At 39.7% G+C, this 20,580-nt stretch overlaps 1 protein-coding gene and 1 long non-coding RNA gene across 5 annotated transcripts in view; both read left to right on the plus strand.

Annotated features, from left to right (window-relative positions):
- The window catches only part of pcdh17 (protocadherin 17), a 58,490-nt gene extending 52,300 nt beyond the window's left edge, over positions 1-6,190 (plus strand). For all 4 annotated transcript variants that reach the window (XM_064310452.1, XM_064310453.1, XM_064310454.1 and 1 more), the window contains exon 5: positions 1,388-6,190. In XM_064310452.1, the coding sequence (XP_064166522.1) occupies positions 1,388-2,073 (686 nt within the window). In that variant the 3' untranslated portion in view covers positions 2,074-6,190. The remainder of the gene's footprint in view (positions 1-1,387) is intronic.
- A 10,940-nt stretch (positions 6,191-17,130) lies between these two features.
- LOC135241223 (uncharacterized) overlaps positions 17,131-20,580 on the plus strand; it is a 44,142-nt gene continuing 40,692 nt past the window's right edge. Inside the window, exon 1 of the long non-coding RNA XR_010325944.1 lies at positions 17,131-17,709. This is a non-coding gene — a long non-coding RNA (uncharacterized LOC135241223). The remainder of the gene's footprint in view (positions 17,710-20,580) is intronic.

A 20,580-nucleotide genomic window follows, 5' to 3' on the forward strand; every position in this document is an offset into this window, starting at 1 on the left:
TTTGCCTGAACCATGGTAAGATTTCGCGGAGGGGTGTGGCGAAATCCGATGAAACTTCAACCGGGAGATGTTAACCAGTGAATACTAAGGGCGTTAGGAGGGAAATGGTGTTTCTACTGAGTAGCGCTAGCGGCAATACAAGTTTATAATAGACAACGTGACGTCCAGAGGTCACAAACTTCATAAGAAGGGCACTTCATAACATCAGTCGTGAGCTGGTTTCTTATGCAGAGTCGCATCCAGTGATGTAATAATAGAGGATTAGCACTAATGGCTCCCGTCCTCATGGCTTCATCAGAACAGATCATTATGGGATGTAGCAGAACAATGTTCTTGTCGCCTTACTTTTGCTATCCACCACCGCCTTTTGCTTTCCAGTCACAGTTGTCTGAGACTATGGGGATTTGGTAGAAAAAAGTTTAGCTGGCATGTTTGGGTTAGTTCTTTTTAACTATGGGAAATGGTTTTCCATTGAATTTGGAGGGCCACAAAGCGCGCGTTCTTGTATGGACATCTGCTACCCAACGTTCCGGAAAGCACATTCCTGCTGTGCACTTCTGAATAGTTAATGGCCGCGTTTTGGTCATTTACTTTTCATGGGAAAAACCACAAAGCGACATGATGGCTAAACTTGGAATCTGTGTTCAGTCATGCATGCCCATGAGCTGGAGGCTTACAAAGACCTGCAAGTTGTTTTCCCTCTAAATGAGTTCCTACCTGAGCATTTTGAAGGTTTATGGTAAGGAGGGCCTGTTCCTGTTTATTTATTTACTTATTTTGCTTTTTCATTTTTTTCTCCTGTCTTGGATGCTTTGGATGCGCCATCAAAAACAAATAATCTGGAATGTGGTTTCTTCTGAATTCAGATGAAAGGGAGACACAAACAGAAAAGCGCAAGGCAGTTGGCTGAAATATACGGCTTGTCTGCTTTGGGATGGCTTCAAAGCCCGGTGACATAAATTTGTGATAACAGTGGCGCACTTTTGCCAAATTGAACTGTTGTTTTTCTCCTCTCCCATTTTTAGGGAGGGGAGTGTATTCTGGGCTTTCTGTAAACAATGTGATCCCCTTGATCATAGCCGTGGAAAATACAAACTCTGCCAGCTGGTATTCACTATTCCCCTGAAAGCTTGCGCTCCTCCTTTGAGTAATTATTCAGTTTTTTCTTTCTTTTTTAAAATTTAATTTGCATCTACACATGTGCGTGCACTGTTGTGTGTTTAATTATAGGACACAACGGGGCACACAGATTGCTCGGTCGAGAGGGAGACCCACACATGTATCCCGCACATCATTTAACAACTAAAGCGATAAACCTTAATAGCAAAAGAGATAAACCTCTCGCTCTCTCCCTCTCTCTCTCTCTCTCTCTCTCTCTCTCCTGCAGAAGAAGAGTGTGTTAACTGTACAGAGGAGTGCCGAGTGCTAGGGCACTCAGACCGCTGCTGGATGCCTCAGTTCCCGACAGGGAACCAGGCAGAGGGGGCGGACTACCGTACCAACGTTTTTGTACCGGCGGGGATGGAGGTCGCTGTGGAGACGGAGACCTATGAGACAGTCAACCCCAATGGGAAAAAGACTTTCTGCACCTTTGGAAAGGAAAGGCGGGACCACACCATTCTGGTGGCAAATGTCAAGCCATACCTGAAGGCCAAGCGGGCTCTCAGCCCCCTGCTCCAGGAGGTCCCCTCAGCCTCAAATAGCCCCACCAAAATGTGCTCGGCACCCTGTGCCTCTGGGAAAGGTCCCACAGGCGGAGCGGCCGAGGGAAAGTCGGGTGGCTGCGGCGGTCACTACGGCCCGCCCGACGGACAGTACCTGTCACCGAACAAGCAGGCGAAGGATGCGACATCACATGTGAACTCTGACCCCGTGGCCAAGGCGCTGACGGACGTGCGCTCGCGCGCTAGCCAGGACTCCAGTGAGATGGACTCCGTCCTGGAGCAGCTGGATCACCATGGCAACGCTGCCAACCTCCCCCAGGAGGGCATGGATGCAGACCAGGTGGTACGGGATATCGACAAACTCTTGCAGGACTGCCGAGGGAGTGAGGCCACGCCCCTCAGGAAGTGATGTCAGCGGGGGGGCTAAGCTTTTGCAGGACTGCTGGGGGAGTGAGGCCACACCTCTGGAAGAAATGACATAAGTGAGCAAGGGCCTAAGATTTTGCAGGACTGCCAGGGAGCGAGGCCACACCCACTCAAATGGGTGGGGCCCTATTTGACCTAAACTAATAAAGGAATGAAGTGTTTTTGGATTTGGGAGGTGGCATTGAGAAACCGACTATGGAATTCTTTCCTGGAATTAAGCATTTTAAGTGTCCACCAGCTCATAGCCAATTTCATTTCAGTCCTTTAGCAGAAATACCCCACTCGCACGCAACGGGCGTGTATGTGTGTCCCTGTGTGTGCGTGCGTGAGTGTGTGCTTGTGCTGGAGAGTGTGTGTGTTCGCCGCAGATATGATAGTGTATCATGACAATCGGTGTAAAGGCAGAATTTTCCAGATGAGAGAGAGACAGAGATAGAGAGAGACAGATGGAGCCAGAGAGAGAGAAAGACACACACAACTTTTCTGATATTGAGATATTGTTGTTTGATGGAGAAAAAAAAAAAAACCTGAAAAATGAATTTTTTTTGGTAAGGGCTGGTGGATGGAGGGGTTAGGGGGGTTGGGTGGGGCTTTTAAGAAAAATGTAACCATTTTCCACCATTATGGTTCACATGTGTAAACTGTATTCCCTGACACATTTATCTGACACATTCTAGAACATTCCAGATAGGTGAAGCGGTAAGACGCATCATGTTTGAAGTGTAAGCGCCTCATTGGCCATCATTCTCCCCATCCCTCATGTGCAGTACTGTCCATGTGTCCAACCCTGTATTACAGTTATCACACACCTGTATATAAGGGACATTTTTCCTCTACTGTGAAAGATATATATATAAAGATATATATATATATAGTTAAATATGTATACACTCATGTATAGTGTCCAAATATTAACAAAAATATTTATACATTTTGTAAAAAAAAAAAAAAAAGGAGTGAACAGAAAAAGAGAGAACAAAAATGTGTTTAAAATGACAAAGTGCAGTTAATTGTGAAATAATTATTTATTAAGAAACTGCCGAGGACACTGCTATGGCTCCGAGTTTCAAAAAGAAAAAAAAAAAGAATAAAAAGGAAATGTCCCTTCACATATCATTGTACACAATATCATTTAATGTGTAAATGTATCAAATTAAATGTGTTTACATCAAAATGAAATATTTTTTATTGATTTACTGCAATTTCTGTGCATATGAGCCAAATTGTTAAGTGTATAAGAGCTATATTGTGTATTTTATTAAATTAATATATAGTTGTGTTGCAATATACAGTACATGGGCTTATATTGTATTTGGCAACTGTTGCCGTGGTAGCCGTCGAACTCTATGAGTTTACTTTCTTTTGTTCCACTGCTCTTCCTGCAGCATTGAGCTGCAGAGCTTCAGTGCAGTCTCCCTTTGCATTCGGTCCGAATCACTCGGATACATAAACTGTTCAAAGCTTCACGAGCCAGCTCTTGGGAAACAAAAAAATAGAAGGAAAAGCAACAATCGCTGGCTCAAATGAGCGCTCCTACTCAGCCAATGTCATGCTCCGAGGCAGCTACATTTTCTTTTTGCTTTGTTTTGTTTCTGGAAGGATAAAATCTTGTCATTTATACTGCAGTTCTTATTTCCTTTTTAAACGTAAAACTGCCTTACCTGCTCTGTGCCGAACACTTCTGGTGACTGTTGCGCCCGAGCCAGTGTGCCAGGCTGAAGGATTCACAGAGGAATGTGCCGTTTTTGATTTTTGTAAATTAGGACCAAAAAAAGGTTCCTGTTTGAGCAGTTTATGTATATTCTGTATGCACTGCATTGTATTCGTCAGAATTTTCATTCTCTCAAGATTTATCGAACTTGATAACTGAAATTCCAAGGAAATTATTTTCTTTTTTTTTTTAAATGTCTTTTCTAAGCTGAGCACTATTGAAGTAGTCAAAGCATAATTCAAATAATTTAAAGAGATTATTCTTTAAAATCATGTACAATGAGGTTTCTAACAGCCTTGTGTGTTCACTTTTGCAGTTTTGTAAAAATGCAAAGTTCTTTCTCAAAACTTACAGAAGATCTTGGGGACACTTTACCGCTTTAAGTGAGCTGGACTGGGACTGGAATAATTTAAAATGTGCTTGCAAGGATTAAATTAGATGAAAACTGTGGATAATGATGCCATGCAGCCATATATAAACATCCATGTACAAAGTCCATTTCAATCTTTATAGACTCCTAAACATGCAGGTCCTGATCTTCTATTCATTGACCATTTTGAAAAGGCCTAGCTTATAAAAACCCAGAGAACATAAAACTTCAAATCAGCCATTTTGTGAAAAATTTCTTATCAAAATTTTTTGACTGAATTCACAGTCAAAGGGTGTGCATTCTTTGTAGACACTGTGAAGAATAAGTTACCATATCTTCTGCTCACTGATGCAGAACAGTTTGTTTTTCTTTTTTCTTTTGAGAGAGAATTTGTTTGATTGGTTCAGAGAAAATTCAGTGATTAACAGGTCATTTTATCTCCACCCGTTGTAGGGTTCATGAAATCTTACTCTATAATCACTATACAGGAATAAGGCCAGCTGTGGTCTGGGTGGCCATGTCTTAATGACATAACTGGATCATTTATCATGCTAAATTAGCACAGGTGACCATATGTGTTTGCTGAAATTCTGAGCGCCCTGAACACACGGTTGCCCGCATTAAATTAAAGATAATCGAACCAATTATGAAACTGAGAGCCGGGATGACACAAGGAGCCGCGTACATCTCTGGCTTTCTGGCCCTACGCTGCCACGCCACTGTAGAGCATAAACGCATTGTTGTGATTTTTATCTTCCCTTCCCCTCCATTCCTGTAAATCAATTTTTTCTTCTTGCTAGCTAGCTCAAAATAGCAATGAAGAAACTTTTTTTCTACCTTTTTCTCCACTGTCTGTTGTAGTAGCTTTATCAACACACTGCCAGAGACGGGTTCTGGGAGAAGGATGCCTTTGTGTTGGTTTCTAAATTAGATTTTTTAAAACTGGATGACAAGCCTGACATTTCTGACATGCTCGACATGTTTGCAAGAATGCCGCAACAACCCAGAACAAGTAATGAAACGCTGTGTTCCACACGCTGCTGATCCCAGCACTACAAAAGGGCCGCTTCAGCCTGACAGAATTATTTCATTTCCTGTCCCTCTCCTATCACCGCTCGGTGACTAAATCCTTTCATTTAAATGAACAACACTGTAAAGGAACATAAATGTTTTGAGAGAGGTAACTGAAACGCAGCGATGGATACGGAGTCTGCTTGTTGGTTTTTTTCCCCTCCTCCTGTTTTCATGGCTTTCACCTGTTTGTGAGTGTGCGCGTGTAAACACTGTGCTGGGTCTGAGTAGTTATTAACGCTGGAAAAGTAACTGTGTTCCTAAGTGTTTTGCAAACTTTCTTTTTTAAAGAAACCATTGTCTCTTTGAACAGTTCTGCTTCTTATTTTCCTACTTCTTCTGCGCTAAAATATTGTGCGATTCTGATGGACTGCTACGGGGTCCTGTGTTCAAATTCAAGGCCAGTAATTCAGCAGCATAAATAAGACTGTTCTCTGTGTGAAGTGTGAGACATGCTTTATTACCTTTGGCTTTCAAGCTATTTGCTGGCTAATGGAGTAGAAGTTGCTGAGGTCAACACGTAGTTGGAAATCTAGTATAATGTACACCCCCTCATTATTGTCTAATTACTTTCTTTTGGCATTGGGAAGGATTAATTGCTGTATTAGTGCGGAGGGGAATTTCGGCTATCAAAGTTTGTTGATTTGCAGCATAATTGAATGAAACGTGATTGAGACCCTGGCGCTCTCGCTCCCTACTGGCCAGGGGCCCTCTTCCGACATTTTCCAGCCACCCTAAACCACCCCTCCCACCCCCCCCCCCAGCCCCACCCTTTGCCAACCCTACCCTTCTCCTTTCATTCCATAGGGCTCTTGGCTACACTGGGCAACTAGAGAATGAGAACAGAAACCTATTGTACGGATTATCTCAACTGCTATTGTCTAATGGCTGTGTTCAATGTGATCTATCTGGAAAAAGAATTACTGAATAAAAAAAAGATTACTAATATTAACGTTTCCTGGTCTCAGATTCATTAGCATGCGAGGTGTGTGTTCTTTTTAAGGTGGCACCAGGGGAACTTCTTCTAACTTAATTGCTTCTGTGACTTGTGGGGACAACAGTCACCATCACACAACTTCAGTTTTTTTATTTCTATAATTATAATAATTATAATAATAATAATTATTATTATTATTATTATTATTATTATTACTATTACTATTACTACTTGTATTATTATTTTATCATTTAACACAGTACCATATTTAAATGCTCCTAAAGAAAGGTAAAGGGGAGGTATGAGGGAATGTGTTATTTTTTATCGGCTGTGTCTGCTGCAGTGTGTACATTTCCTTTTAGTCTGCTCTAAATAGGACTTATCAGTGGAATTCATTTCCATGTTATGTTTACAGTGCTCCCGGGAAGCCATTTTCCTCAGCTCCCGCCATATATTTACAGTGTAGCTTTCGACTTATAATTCTTAATTTATCTCATTAGTTCAGATTCCCACCACACAAAAGATTAAAGCTCATGTTTGCTGAGAGGCAAATGAATTATGCTGTTCCAGTCATGCGCAACTGCATGGTCCGCCTCACATCACATTCCTAGCTGGCCCGGCTCATAGCAGATTTCCAGCAAATCGCCATCCACCGACAAACAATATGGCCATTTGGTTAGGAATGGCCTTTAATGCATCCTTCAGGCTCATCAAATTAGAATTTTAGATTCATTATGATTCCGCTGCTGCTCCACAGAGCAGTCTAGGTTTTAGCTTTATGACCACGGAAAAATGCTGTGGATTTATGAGGAGAACTGTAGCATAGTGATGGAAAATATATAGGGGAATTTCTTTAATAATTATATTTTTGGGGTATGAGAATGACCTTCTAGAGAAACAAAACTGAAGTTTCCAGGGAGCTTGGAAATAAACATGAGCAAAGTAAAAAGCCAAAACTATTGTTTTTTCCTTGGGCTCAGCATGTGCTCTAATAATCTGCAACATGCTTAGTTTATACAAATAAATGAATATATAAATCTTCCTCAATAATTATGAAGTCACAGAAGGGTTATACTGTCTATATAACTATGGTGCCGAGATTCACTCATTGGTAATGATTTGTCGTCATTGTTGTTATGAAATAGCCGTTCACAGAGGTAGCACAGTTAGCATGCAGGTCGTAGATGTTATGTGATATTTTTGTACAGGGATGAAGTTGGTATCACCTAGCATCGCTTAAATCTCCCACAGTCAGTCGCTTGTGGGCAGGTCCTCTATTTTTACACAGTGTGTTGATTAAATGTAATGTGCTTTGGGGTCAAAAGTTCCCCCAGCGCCATGTTCAACACCGGCAGGAAGCATGGATGACTGAAATGTTAATATTGATGGTATCCTTTCTCCTTGACATGAGTCCCGCCCGCTCACTGGACTACTGAAGCAGGCAGCACTTTGTGGTGGTAAAATATATAAAATATAAGGTTTATAACTAACTAGTTAACTGCCCAATGTTGTGAATGTACAGAGACAATGTTGACTTGTTAAACTTTGCTGCTTGCCAGTCACATAGCTAAGCATAGTACATCTCCTATCATGTTAGCTAACATTATGTGTGCAGTATCACCTCTTATCTGGGCTAAATGACAATATCGGTACATCGTTTTCACTGATAGCTAGTTCAGCTTATGACGCTATATTTTGTCTTTTCCTCTACTTTGTCAGTGTGTTACTTATTTGTCAGTGTTAAATAGGGGTACACATCTTCTAAAGAGCTTTAAATTATCATTCTTTGTTTCCATGGTAGGGCTTACGGAGTGCTGATGTTCGTCTGTGTACTTTTTTCTCCTTCAAGACCCTTCACATGGAGCGCGGGAGACACTGCAGAGCAGGGCGACGACTTCGAAATCGATTTTTGTGCCCCAATTATAAAAAGCCCTTAGATGTATTTATAGTGTGTAGCGGAAACCAGGACATGTCACATAGGTGTCATGCTACTCATAACTCCAACACCAGATGGCACTACCTCGAAAATGTAACAGCAATATGTGTGACCTCTTGTCAACTTCCTTTTCACATTTGGTCAAGGTCACACTAATCTGAGGTGAGAACAATTTTTTACCCTTCAAAGTAAAAAAAAATGGTACTACACATTTTATGTAATAAGACATTGTTTCGTATGGATGTTGAAAAAGTTTTAGTAGGTTTTATTAAGTAAGGAGGAATAATAGAGAATCTAATGTGTCTTTGATACTTGAGCTGTAGTCCTATGTATAATCTAGTATAAACGGTTTCATGTGACAACCTGTCCCAAGATCATGACATTGTGTAGTCTGCTGCTGTCTTTCTGACAATATTATTAAATGTTATTCAACTTCACTAATCATTGCTGGATGACCATACATATATTTCAGAGCAACAGACATATCCCTGGACCGTACAAGTGAAGCTACATCTTGGCTGAGTGAGTCTGAATATGAAGTTTATGAAGTGTGCATGAAAAATACCATCAGATATAGCCAGTTCTCCTGAATTAGGCTATTAGAAAAATAAAAAATTGTGCAGATTTTATCAACATTATTTAAAATTTTGGATACATGTACACAACCTTTTGGCTTATGACTGAGCCACCAATGAATGCTTACGCTACAATACATGAAATGCCCACTTAGAGAATAACGCAAACCTCTTAAAGAGTTAAATTGTGAGTGGTATGAATTCTAACAAAGCAGGCCATTACAAGTCACTATGCTAACACTCCCCAGGGTATGCCCTATCCTAACACCTATTAGTTAGCCCCCCATACAAATATGATGAGCATTATTATCAAAGACTAACAGTTGTCTCTTACAACAAATGAAAATATAACAATATAAAAAATATGAGTCAATGTAAATAATTGAAATGTTACTAGCAGTAATGCATGCTGTTGAGTTTTAGTAAAATTAGTAAAATCTTCCAAAAACTGGAGGAAAAAAAACAATTAACCTGCTTGCATTGATTGCAAAATGGTTACAAAAATACAATGGTGGCGCCCTGGTTGGTTCTTCATGTGCCAGTGTACACAAGCCTAAGGACATGACCGGGTGACATTCATCATTGTGTCTATTTTTCTCAACAGTCTATGGTTGAGATCATGTTCTGTGGCTTGCATTTTTGACTTGATATATCTTTGTTTGGAAACAGTGTACCCCTGGTGTATATAAAGTTCCATATAATTCTTGAATTATAATGAAATAAAAAGTGATAATGTCAAAATATTTTTTGTGGTAACACCAGAGGCCAAAGCCTGCTTGGTTACATAAACCCTAACACACAGTAATTAGATGATTGTCATGCTCAAGCATCTAGCCAGCTTTTTATGGAAACTACTTAAATTCATGCAATTCAAATGATTAATTGCATGTTATTGTATGAACTACAGATTTTTTTATTGTTTATTTTTCTGCCTCACTTGATTTCCTGTGTATTTATTTGGAGGTTTAGGTCTGAGTAAATGAGACCTTAAAGGCCTTTTGATTGCAAACCCCATTTTGAAATTTATATTCCGTATTTGCTTCTCTGAGACATTAATATGTGTTTTGATTTTTCTTGTTTAAATATCTGTAGCCCAAGGCAAAAATGAATTAATAAGGGCGAGCTAGCCAATAATTTTACCACCATAACTTGCACTGAAAATGCCCTGAAACTGAGCCAGCTAAATTTTCTACAAATTTGTGGGGATTTTGCTTAGAAGTTGTGGGGATTTCAGCACCAAAAGGAATCATCATTAATATACTTCCATCATCTGTATTTTGACAAGCATCCAAGTACAGGTCTGCCCCTGAAATTTTATCACTTTGTAAATTAGTTTTTTGTTTTTTTTTTGTTTTGTTTTTTTAACAGTGTCAGGACAGACAAGCAAATAAATCTGCTGATTTGTTCTATGGACAATACTGACAGCTGAACAACATTCTCTGCGCCCTACTCTCGATCTCTAGACCCCTACTGAGGCACATAAAAATCATTATATTTGAATTTACTTTCTGCTACATTGTAGACTGAGCGGCTATTTCAGAATGGTCATTAAAAACAAACAAACAAAAAACTGTCATTTGCCTTGTTTGTTTATGGCCATTCTTGTGTTTAAAAACAATACATTTTATGTTTCTGAAATGGTGACATCCCATAATTTAAAATTTGACAAGAGATGGTTGTAGCAAGGCTAATGAAAAAGAATTTCCAAAATGACATTTTTTTTGTCCAGACCTATATTTTTTAAAATAGATGCTCCTGTCGCCAGCTAGTCAGGTTCTTGGGGCACTACAAGTTGCAGTTGGACTCTACCAAGCTGGCTAGCTCAAAAAAGCCTTTACAACTGCTTTCAGTAAATCTGTGTTATGATGTGTTTTGATAAGATAAGGAGCTGGGATTGTGTCATGCTCAGCATCCATCTTTATACACAGTATTTCCTTATTAAAGTCCAGTACACTTCTGTCTGGGTCAACTAGATGAGGAAATCTGCTCAAAAATGTTGACTATTCCTAAGTGTGAGGCAAGCTACTTTAAAGACAGGAAGTGGGCAAATTTTAAATGTGCTTGACCTGATATATATTGTGACCAGAGAATGCTGAGTTATGTGGCAATAGAGGTACATCAAACATTTGAGGCAAATACCTTTTGAAATACCTTGTAGGTCGATCCAGGCATACCTTTTTACTGTGAATTGGGGCAGTATTGATACGTATGTTGATGCACATCGACAAACTGTAACACAAAACCTAAAAACAATGCTATGAATTTACAAAAAAGAATTCATAAATCAGTGCATATAATCAGTGCAAATGTTAGAAATGACAATGACAAATGGCAAATGATTGACATTATAGCTGTGCTATACTTGAGCGATTGTTTTGACTTAACCTTGGGTTTTGTATGAGTAATTCTCTATTCCTAAATCAGAGGGTCCAAAATTGTTAATTCAAAGAACAAAATGTGTTTACATACAGACTGCACATTTAATTGTTCCTCAAAGATGTTAACGGTGTTGTTTTTAATCAGACAGATCTTCTCAGTTCCCTTGCATTATACATTTCAAAAGAACTGAAAACTAAACACTCTGATGCCTCACTCACAAGCTAAATCCCTGATTAATTATAAAACTCATAATACTGCAGCCACACTGATGCAAATAGACCTTGCTGGCTGGCCAGCACATAGCTAGCTATGCAGGACGCCGTTGGGTAGTTTGTAAGTGATACAAGACAATTTGGACAGATAAAGGACAGATGAAAAAAGCTAGAGAATGATTCATCATACTGCATGAAAATGAGATTACGAAATAAGAAAGCTTTTCTATAAATGTAGTTTCCAAATTCAGTATCAACATTGGCTTACCTTTATTGATTCACTGGCGAAAGGAAAAAGGCTGATTTTCGTTTTGGTTCAAATTGATTTGGAGAAACTTGATAAGTCACGTGATGTGAGGAGCCCATCATGCGTAGACTAAGCATGAATTTTAGGGCGCTGGAAATTGGTTGGTTAGATACGAATGGGTTATGAGACCATGTTGAAAATCATCAAAACTTATGTACAAAAAAGAAAAACATGTTTGTTGTGAGTCAGTGCTAATTAGGTCTCACTCCCTTCTGAAAGAAAGTTGCAACTCCGCACATTTTGTTCCATTAATGATTTTGACAAACAAGAAAACTAGACAAAAACATAAATAAACTAAACAAACCATCCAAACTGTTACCCATTCAGAGGTGGTGACAAACGTGCCCTCTTGCAGTTTCTACTTAACTTTCACAGCTTTGCTTTCACTGATGACAGGGTAAATTTGAAACAATAGAAAACAAGCCAGGGATGGGAGAAAAGCCCAAGCTGTTTTCCAAGTGACAGGCAGATGTGTCAGGTGGTTATTATTAGAATGAATGTAAATGAATCAGCACCCATCCACCAGCATGAGGGCGTCTTCACAACCAAAGTGAGGACTTCATTCTTTAAAAGGGGAGAGCACAGAAATTATGGTGTAGGATGTGCAGGAGGACAGTGCAACCGTGCCTCTGCCACTTAAAAACGTTTTGTTCAATTAAAAAGAAAATCTAACATTTGCACAGACAGAAATGGTTTGAGAGTCAATTCTTTTGGGGCCATTTTAAATAAGACACTTTCATTTGCTGCATTTTAATTTCGTGAGAAAAGAGCACAGCACAAAAAAAACAATTATAGAAGGCAGAGGTTCAAGAATTGTTTGAACCCATGTCTTACTAAATGAGCTTTTTACTTATAAAAAAAAGTAAGCTCACATATATTAAAATATGAAGCAGAAAAGTTTTATGAAAACATCAAGACAACATGTAAGAAACACAGGTTTACATACTATTGGTTTTACACCTTTCCATCTGAATTCAAATGGCTGACATGTTACAGCTGACAGACCCTTTTCACTGTTTACAAGTTTTTTAAAATTTTATTTTCATTTCCAACTCCAACTTGTTCAGGTGTGAAACATTGACAGCACATAGACTGTATGAGAACTTTCAGTGCTAAAAAAAACCAACAAAATGGCCATATAAGGTGTATTCATCTTTATTCAGCCATTTTAATGATGGCTTCGAGTTTTATCTAGATATACCACCAGCCTTGTATGATGTAAGAGATTTTAATGGGCTTCAAGAAATTAGAATAGGGACTTTTGGGATAAAAAGCACAGTACAGAATGCTGATTTATTTTCACTGAGAGAATTATTCTGTATTTAATGTATTTGCAAACTGAAGAACTAAGAGATGTCACTGCCCACAGTGGTAAATTCATCCTCCTGCCTTCTTAACAGTGCTTAACTATGTCTCCCAGTGTTTCGAGATGAACCTTTACCAGTAACAGTAAAGACAGCATAAAATAAATTGGGATTTGGACCTACTTTATCATAATGTGTGCATCCTGTGTATTCGATGGGTCGCCATGCCACTATTTATCTAAAACCTGCGCTGATCAGCAGGGGGACGAATCACTGCTCCAGACCTCACCTTCATTTCTTCCTCTCACAGGGAAGCAATCCTCTACCCCAAAATAACTCAAATAAAATAAGCCAATACTAAATCATCAGCCACAGAGAGGGATGTGAAAGCAGGTTTGGGGAAGTGTCCCCATGGAAACGGCTATGAAAATGCACCAGGATGAAAGACAGACACCTCCTTCTTCAATACCACAGACACCTGTAATAGGCACTGTAGCACAACACCACGGGAAATGCTACAATTTACACTGTGCCCATGCAGTGAGAGAAAAGGTCTGATTAAAGATACATAAGATACATATAGACAGCATTTAGGTATATATATATACTTTCATTTCTATTCAATGAGTTTGTTCACAGCTATTAGTCATGTTTCTGTTTGTATGTACTGCAGTGCCCTTCTCACATTACTTGATTTAATTAACAGATAAAAACTCTTTACTGACATAGCATGGCAGTCACATAACAGCTTTTAACCAATTTAATGAGTTCTGGTTTATTAGCTATTTATAATTGATAATGGTGGATGAAAACTTTAAAATGTGTATAAAAAAATACAACATGACAAAACTATATGTAATATAGTTGTGACACAATCATATAATATGTAGTTTTTCATACATATATACGACTGACAAATCATGCCATAAAACACCTGTAAGACTTGAGACACAAAATAAATGTGCAATATTGATGGGTTGCCACAATGACTTTAACAGAAAACTGTTGTGGGTTAGCTTAGAAAACTAGTGGGTTTCTACAATACATAAAATTACTGAACGGTGAATTCAGCCTTCCATTTTGGAAAGGGTAGGTCTCATTTTTATCACTTTGTGCTTTTAAGAGACAGAGAAACAGAACCAGGAAGAGGATATTGGCTGAGGTTCCCTTAATATACAGAAATCAATTAATGTGAAGTAGCTTAAAGGGAAGTGCAGAAGAGAAGAGGTAATATTATCAACATAACGATTTGATCATACAGGGCTTAAATCAAGTTTGTTGTTGTTGGGTAAATGTAATTCAGATATGTGTGAGGAATGCAATGTCAACAGATGTTGTACTTTTGCTATGTAAAAATATAATACAGACAGGGAAAGGTTGTATGAAAGGGTAAAAGAGGTTGGGCGGGGATGGGAGATGGGATATGGGAGGTGAGTTTTCTTTTTATTCTTTTTCTTTTTTGGAGGTACTAGGTTCGTGAATAGAATTTAAGATTTAGACAAGAACAATTTAAGTGAAATGACATACCACACACTCCGGTACTGTAGGTGGCGGTATGCACGTTAGTCTTGGTTTGAAATCCACCAACAAACTGAAAGATGAAGAAGAAGATGAAAAAGTGAAGAGCAGGTTTTAAAAAAACAATGGTAGGTTTGCCTGGGCCTGGTAAAAGAAAAATAATATTATGCTGACAAAAATCAATACTTTAGAACACGTTGGAAGTTGGAAAGGGTTTTTTGTTTTGTTCTTTATCCAAGGAGAAGATTCAAACACTCTTTCAATGATCTGAGCTGTGTACACAAGGTTGTGGCACTTTGGGTGAGCTCAGAATTTTGTTTGTTTCGCGGGGGGGGGTGCTGTTGTTGTTGTTGTTGTTCTTGGTGGTGGTGGTGGTTGTAGTTGAGGGGGTTGCTTCATTGAGAAACTGAGCGCACTGAGCGCAGAGAATGCTTCACCTGCAGACCTGGGTTAAAATATTTTAATTGTTGACATTTCAGTAAAATTTGAAAACACTCCTACAGAGATCCTTGAGAATTTTAAATTAAAAAACTGAGCATATTTATATTAAAGAAGAATTCATGAAGATTTTGTTCTATTTTAAAACCGTAATCTTCAGGAATCTCTTTGTTGTACTAAAGGGTGAAGTATTTCCAATAATTAGTTGACCAAGGTTTGAATGCCCATAGAGTGTGGTCCCTTGCCCTATAAGATAAACTGCTCTAGCAAGAATCCAGTTAACCTTCTCGTGATTTTGTGGAACAATAAACAAAAGGATCTGCTGTGTGGTTTTATGGGTGGAATGTCTGGGGAGGGGGAATAGTAATGTCAAACAGGACAAAGATGGGCTCTATTCGGGCGCAGGAGCGAGAATTCAAAATGAAAAGGCCAATAAGCAGTGCACAGGCTTAATATGAAGTAGACATATGAATTCTGTTGAATGGGTTATTGCCTCAGGCAAGCTGCGATTCTGAGTGACACTGCCAAATCAATTGGTAAATATCTAATGCCTTCACTCTGCAGTCCAGACTACTGTTCACAGGCCTTTTACTAAAGGTCACCTGCACTTTTAGCTTATTTAATGTATGTGTGTGTGTTTACATTCAAATGTATTTTTATACATCATTTTGGTTTCACTATGTAGAAATTACAGCACTTTTTGTTAATTGTCTCCCCCATTTCAGGGCGCCATGATATTTGGGACATTTTAATGTTCCGTAAATGAACGTAGTTATGTTTAGTACTTTATGGCATATCATTTGCATGCAATGACTGCTTGCGGACTTCTCTGGCAGACCTGTACCGGAGCATTATTCTGCTCCTACTTTTTTCAGTTAACTTAGTTAACTAATGTTTTCTCTTCAGCATATGAAATGCATGTTCAATTGGATTCAGATCCTGTGACTTGGCCAGTCAAGACTCTTTCAGTATTTTGCTTTGAAAAACTCCTAATATATATATATATATTACTTTGGGTGGAATTCAATTCACATGAGATAATGGCACAAGCTCTCATCAATTCTTTATTTAAGGATTTAAGGATTAAGAACTAAGCTTGAAATGGCTGTGGACTTTGCACCTGTTGAAAACCAGATAGTATTACTTTTTTGCATTTTCAGAAGTCAAGTTTGTGTGTGGGGGGGAGGGGGAGGGGGAGAGAGGCCTAAAACATGGCAGCATGGTTAAATGCACAAATGCTGTGCATTCTCCCCGATATTTATTGTCCATGCTTACTCAGATATGCACTGTGACTGACAGAAAGCACATCCAAAAAGAAAGTTCTGTGACAGGGCACCTCCCCATTGGCTCTGATTACTCACTGAAAAATGTTCATGAAGCAGAATAGCATGAATGCAAAGGAATAAATGAGCTAAAAAAGTGAAGGAAACTTCACAGTATGGAGGCATGAACACACAGCTTTGTGGATAGACAGAATCCGGCCCTCACTCTCACTGCACACTGAATTGATGGGACATGCCAGGCAGAAATGATTTGTGGTTGGCTCGCAGTATTACAAAATGCAGTTTAATGCAAATCAAAACAGTTACTGGGCAAAAAGCAAAGGTCAGTAAACAGGGCTAAATATCAACATCAACGCAAATTTCTTAATATCACTGAGCCATACCATCTTTCCCTGTGGTATATATATTGATTGATGAAGTGTGATCAAGTTTACTGATGGTCATTGACAATACCTTAGCAGTCACCAAAGCACTCTGTGTTGTCGTTAAGTATATCATAGCCTTTGTTAAAATGTGGATGTGAAATCGTATTCACTTAAAACACAAGTGTAGTCCTCAGATTACGTCATTCATGTCACAGTAATGTGTAACTGAAAAAAAATGAGGCTGTTAAAAATGAATGCAGAGAAATGGTATCTTCCACTGTCGGTGTTATGTTGAACCACGTGAAGTTATTCTTGGTGCAGTGCTAAATTGCACTGTAACAGTACTATCATGTGTCCACATTTTGGTTAAAGTTACACTACATTTTTGCAGCACATATATTGATTTTTCTGTTAATAGATGGGGACTTTCTATGAATGTTCCCTCATAAGAATTATATTGCACCATAAGCATATTTCATCTAATTAATTCATATTTATCCATTCGTAAATAAATTTATAAATGATTTTGTTAATAACTGCAAATAGACATATGGTGCTCATGGGGGATGTCATTTATTGCTAAAGAAGTGTATAGCCGTTAAACACCATTAAGACCATTCAGTCAAACAAGGAACAACAGATTTGGGACCGGGTGCATGTACTGTACTCATCCAGGCCTTGTCCCCCGTTCACTTCCGTCACGAATAATTTTCCGCTTAGTATGTACATTGCATATCCCCGTCATCTGTCTACTCGGCAAACAGAGTTTAGCAGTCGTGGCAGCGTGGGCATGGACTCCAGGCCCCGGCTGTGTTTTCGAGTTGAGCGGGTTGACCTCCGTACCCAGCGAAGGATCTGCTGGGGCGACGGCAGAGACTCAAAGGGGCGCGACGGAAAGACAGGTTTTTAACGTCATTAAGAGGGCAGTGCTGGGAGGCTTAAATGACTGAGTAGAAAAACAAACAGCAGGTGAATCTCGTGAGCCACAAGGGCCTGGGTGACCTCTGAGACAGGAGAGCCGCCGTGCTCCTCACGCGCAGTTCCTGGGGGGGAGCAGGGGGGTTCCAGGAGAAAACACAATCCTTGTTTACTCGTTTGCAGGAGGCTTATTGACCCTGCAATGTCATCGAACGGCTTCCTCGGAGGTCTCCGGCTCAAGGCGAGGCGCCATTCCCTCAAACGGTACACAATGGCTGTGCAAATAGGCAGAAAGGTAATTGATTTCCTCATTTCCAGAATTGATTTTTTTTTCTCCCCCTCCCAAAATAAATACATAAATGAAATGAATAAACAATAGACTTTGGCTGGTCGAATGAAAATGCAGTAATGCGGCGTGACGATGAGCTTGTTGCGGTGGCAGACGCAGCACTTGCAGAGCACAGTTTGGCTGGTGCTTAAATTAGATGACATTTGCACAGGATATGAGTTCTTCAGTTCTTTTAACGAGTGCAATTTGAAGTGAGTGGCAGTAATGAAACCCAACTCTGAGAGCGACAAAACAGGAAGGGCATGTTATTGTGCCGTTGCTCAGAACACTCTGCAGCAGTGCCTTGCGACATGTCAACTTCAGATGAGCAAGCGAGGGGGGGGGGGGGGGGTTGTGTCCCAAACCAATCATTCATTGATCTCTGATCAATGCTTGGCTGTCAGTAACCTCATGACATTCTGTATGCTGATCCCAGATCGGTGTAGTTGATGGAAGTGTGGCACATGTGTTTGAGTAATCATTTTGATTAGGGGCTTGTCAGACGCTCCACATGATCAAACCAAATCAAATCAAAGGAGTTCCTGTTCTTTTTTCAAGGGCGCTATCATTTGAAAAACTGACCTTTTAGTACGGCGAACCAATTTATTCCATGCATCTTTGATTAGCTCACTGAACTGAAGCTTGCTTTGTTCATCAACATTGCACAAATGCATAGCTTATACGCTTGGCATGCCTGCCTTTGATATATCCCGGTTACATCCGTCGACTTTTCGCCTAATAGAAGGATCGTAGATTTTACATGGTGTCCATGATTTCTGCATCCTGCCATCACCTGGACAGTACGTGGAAGCTTGAATAAAAATGAAAAAGCAGAGAGAAAGATTTGCCCTCACCAGTGTTGATTTTTACACGGAATGACATCACTCTTTTTTTCCTCTTTCTTTTCGAGCAGTCTGCTTCATGCCCATGTCGGCCCTTCGCAGTGTGGCCCCATTGACAGAATGCACACTGGCGTGAAAGGCCAGTGCTCTCCTGTTACTCCTCCAGACAAAAAGGACCCCCATTCAGCCCAGATTCCATGTTGGATCATGTTGCGGGTCCATGTCCAAGTTTGTTCTGAAGGTATCTGTAGTGCGACTGACAGGCTGATGGGTAAACAATGGCTGCTCTTACAATGTTCATGGCCTCGCGTCTCTCAGATTACACGAGCCTGCTGGAGTGGCACCGTCTTTTCAGTGCAAATCAATGGGTGTCTGTCAGCTGAGAAGCAAACTAATTGCAGGAATGTACTTTTGACAGATTTTCTCTCTTTTTGTTGCTGCTCCCTTCAAATCCCTTTTCAGTCTTAACTTGGCATCCGTTACGATGCAGTGGTTGGTTTAAAGTTTGATATTCGAGATAGGCGAGGACAACTTGAACATTTGAGTTTGAGAATTTTATAGTGGAAGGCTCATTCTTGCATAAAGTGGATTGATCCTCTAACTGCTTGATGAATTTAAGGTTAATTAATGATAAAACATTGACCTTGAAATCATTTCTTTTGAAAAAGAACATTTTTGTTTAATACTGGTCCCTTCCTGTGAAGATAAAACTTTTTTAATCCTGCTTATTCCACTGGTATGAAAGGAATGCAGCATCTTCCAGTCCAGATGGTAAACCATGCTGCCTTTGAACCATTAAATTTCTGGGGGTTAGAATTGTGTCATGGGTGGCAAAGCTGCATCTGGTAGCAGGAAGCAGCACTATATGGACAGCGTCAAGGTCCAATGACCGTATCAAGAAATACTGGAGCAGAAAATTATCCCATGTGTTTATGAACGCGGTGGTTCTGGCTGGATATTCTCTATCTAAGACTGCCAGCGTTTCTTCCTGAGGAAGCATTTCAGATTTTTTTTTTTTAATTGTAAGAAAATTAAACAGGTTTAAAGGGTAACCATGGTTACAAAAATATGTACACATATACATAGATTAAATACATAATGCATACCTGAGCCTGAAAGATTTCACTTGGCTTTAGATCATGTGGGGATATCTCTGCCAGTTGCGGTGACAACATGTGCAGAGAAAGATTTAATCAGAAACCCCTGTTGGCTACATCTGCCTCAGACAACCAACAAATTTGTTAACACAAAGGCCGAGATAAAATTATTTTCTGTTTTTTTTTGTTTTTTGCTTTTCCCCTGCAAGTTCTGAAAACCTGCAGCTCAACCTTTATTGAGGTAAATGGCAAGAGAAACATTCCTGGACCCATGTAGTGAGCAGATTTACTTTTCCTGCAGTGGCAGTAACGACTCGCACGTTTACGGCCATCAAAAATTCTCTTAAATTGAAAATCCTGCAGTCCTGGCCTAGGAGGGGAATGTATTACTTGCAGGCTGTTTGAGATGGGTTTTGCATCAAGTCTGAGGCGTGTAGCTCAGGGTACAGAGCACTCAGCTTTCCCTTGAAGAACATTGTTTCTTTATAAATACTGCACCGTAGGGGGGTTTTCACTTTGTTCACTGTATCTATATTTACTGTAGGCCGCCGCACAAAGCCGCCATCCCGCATGGCTGTCTGCACACTGACAGTCCCGCACTTTCCCAAGCATCGTTTTGAATATTTAAAGGCTTCCCGCTTAGCTTGTAAATTGTACCATCGCATAATTCCTTACACGAAAGAGCATTGAGTCTGCTTTAAACTCCATAAGTTCAAATATGATCTGTAGTGTCACTATTCACTTGTGATTTATATGTATGTTAGGGGTCAGCATTTTGCACAATGCCACATTTAATACAGGGTATGACTATCTTAGACTTGAAAAGATGTTTGCTTTGTTCCCTGTCAAAATTAGGTGCTACTTTTTTGGAATGCAGGTAGTATTCACGTTTTACTATC

The sequence above is a fragment of the Anguilla rostrata genome, chromosome 15 (genome assembly GCF_018555375.3).
Source record: "Anguilla rostrata isolate EN2019 chromosome 15, ASM1855537v3, whole genome shotgun sequence".
Lineage (NCBI taxonomy): Eukaryota > Metazoa > Chordata > Actinopteri > Anguilliformes > Anguillidae > Anguilla > Anguilla rostrata.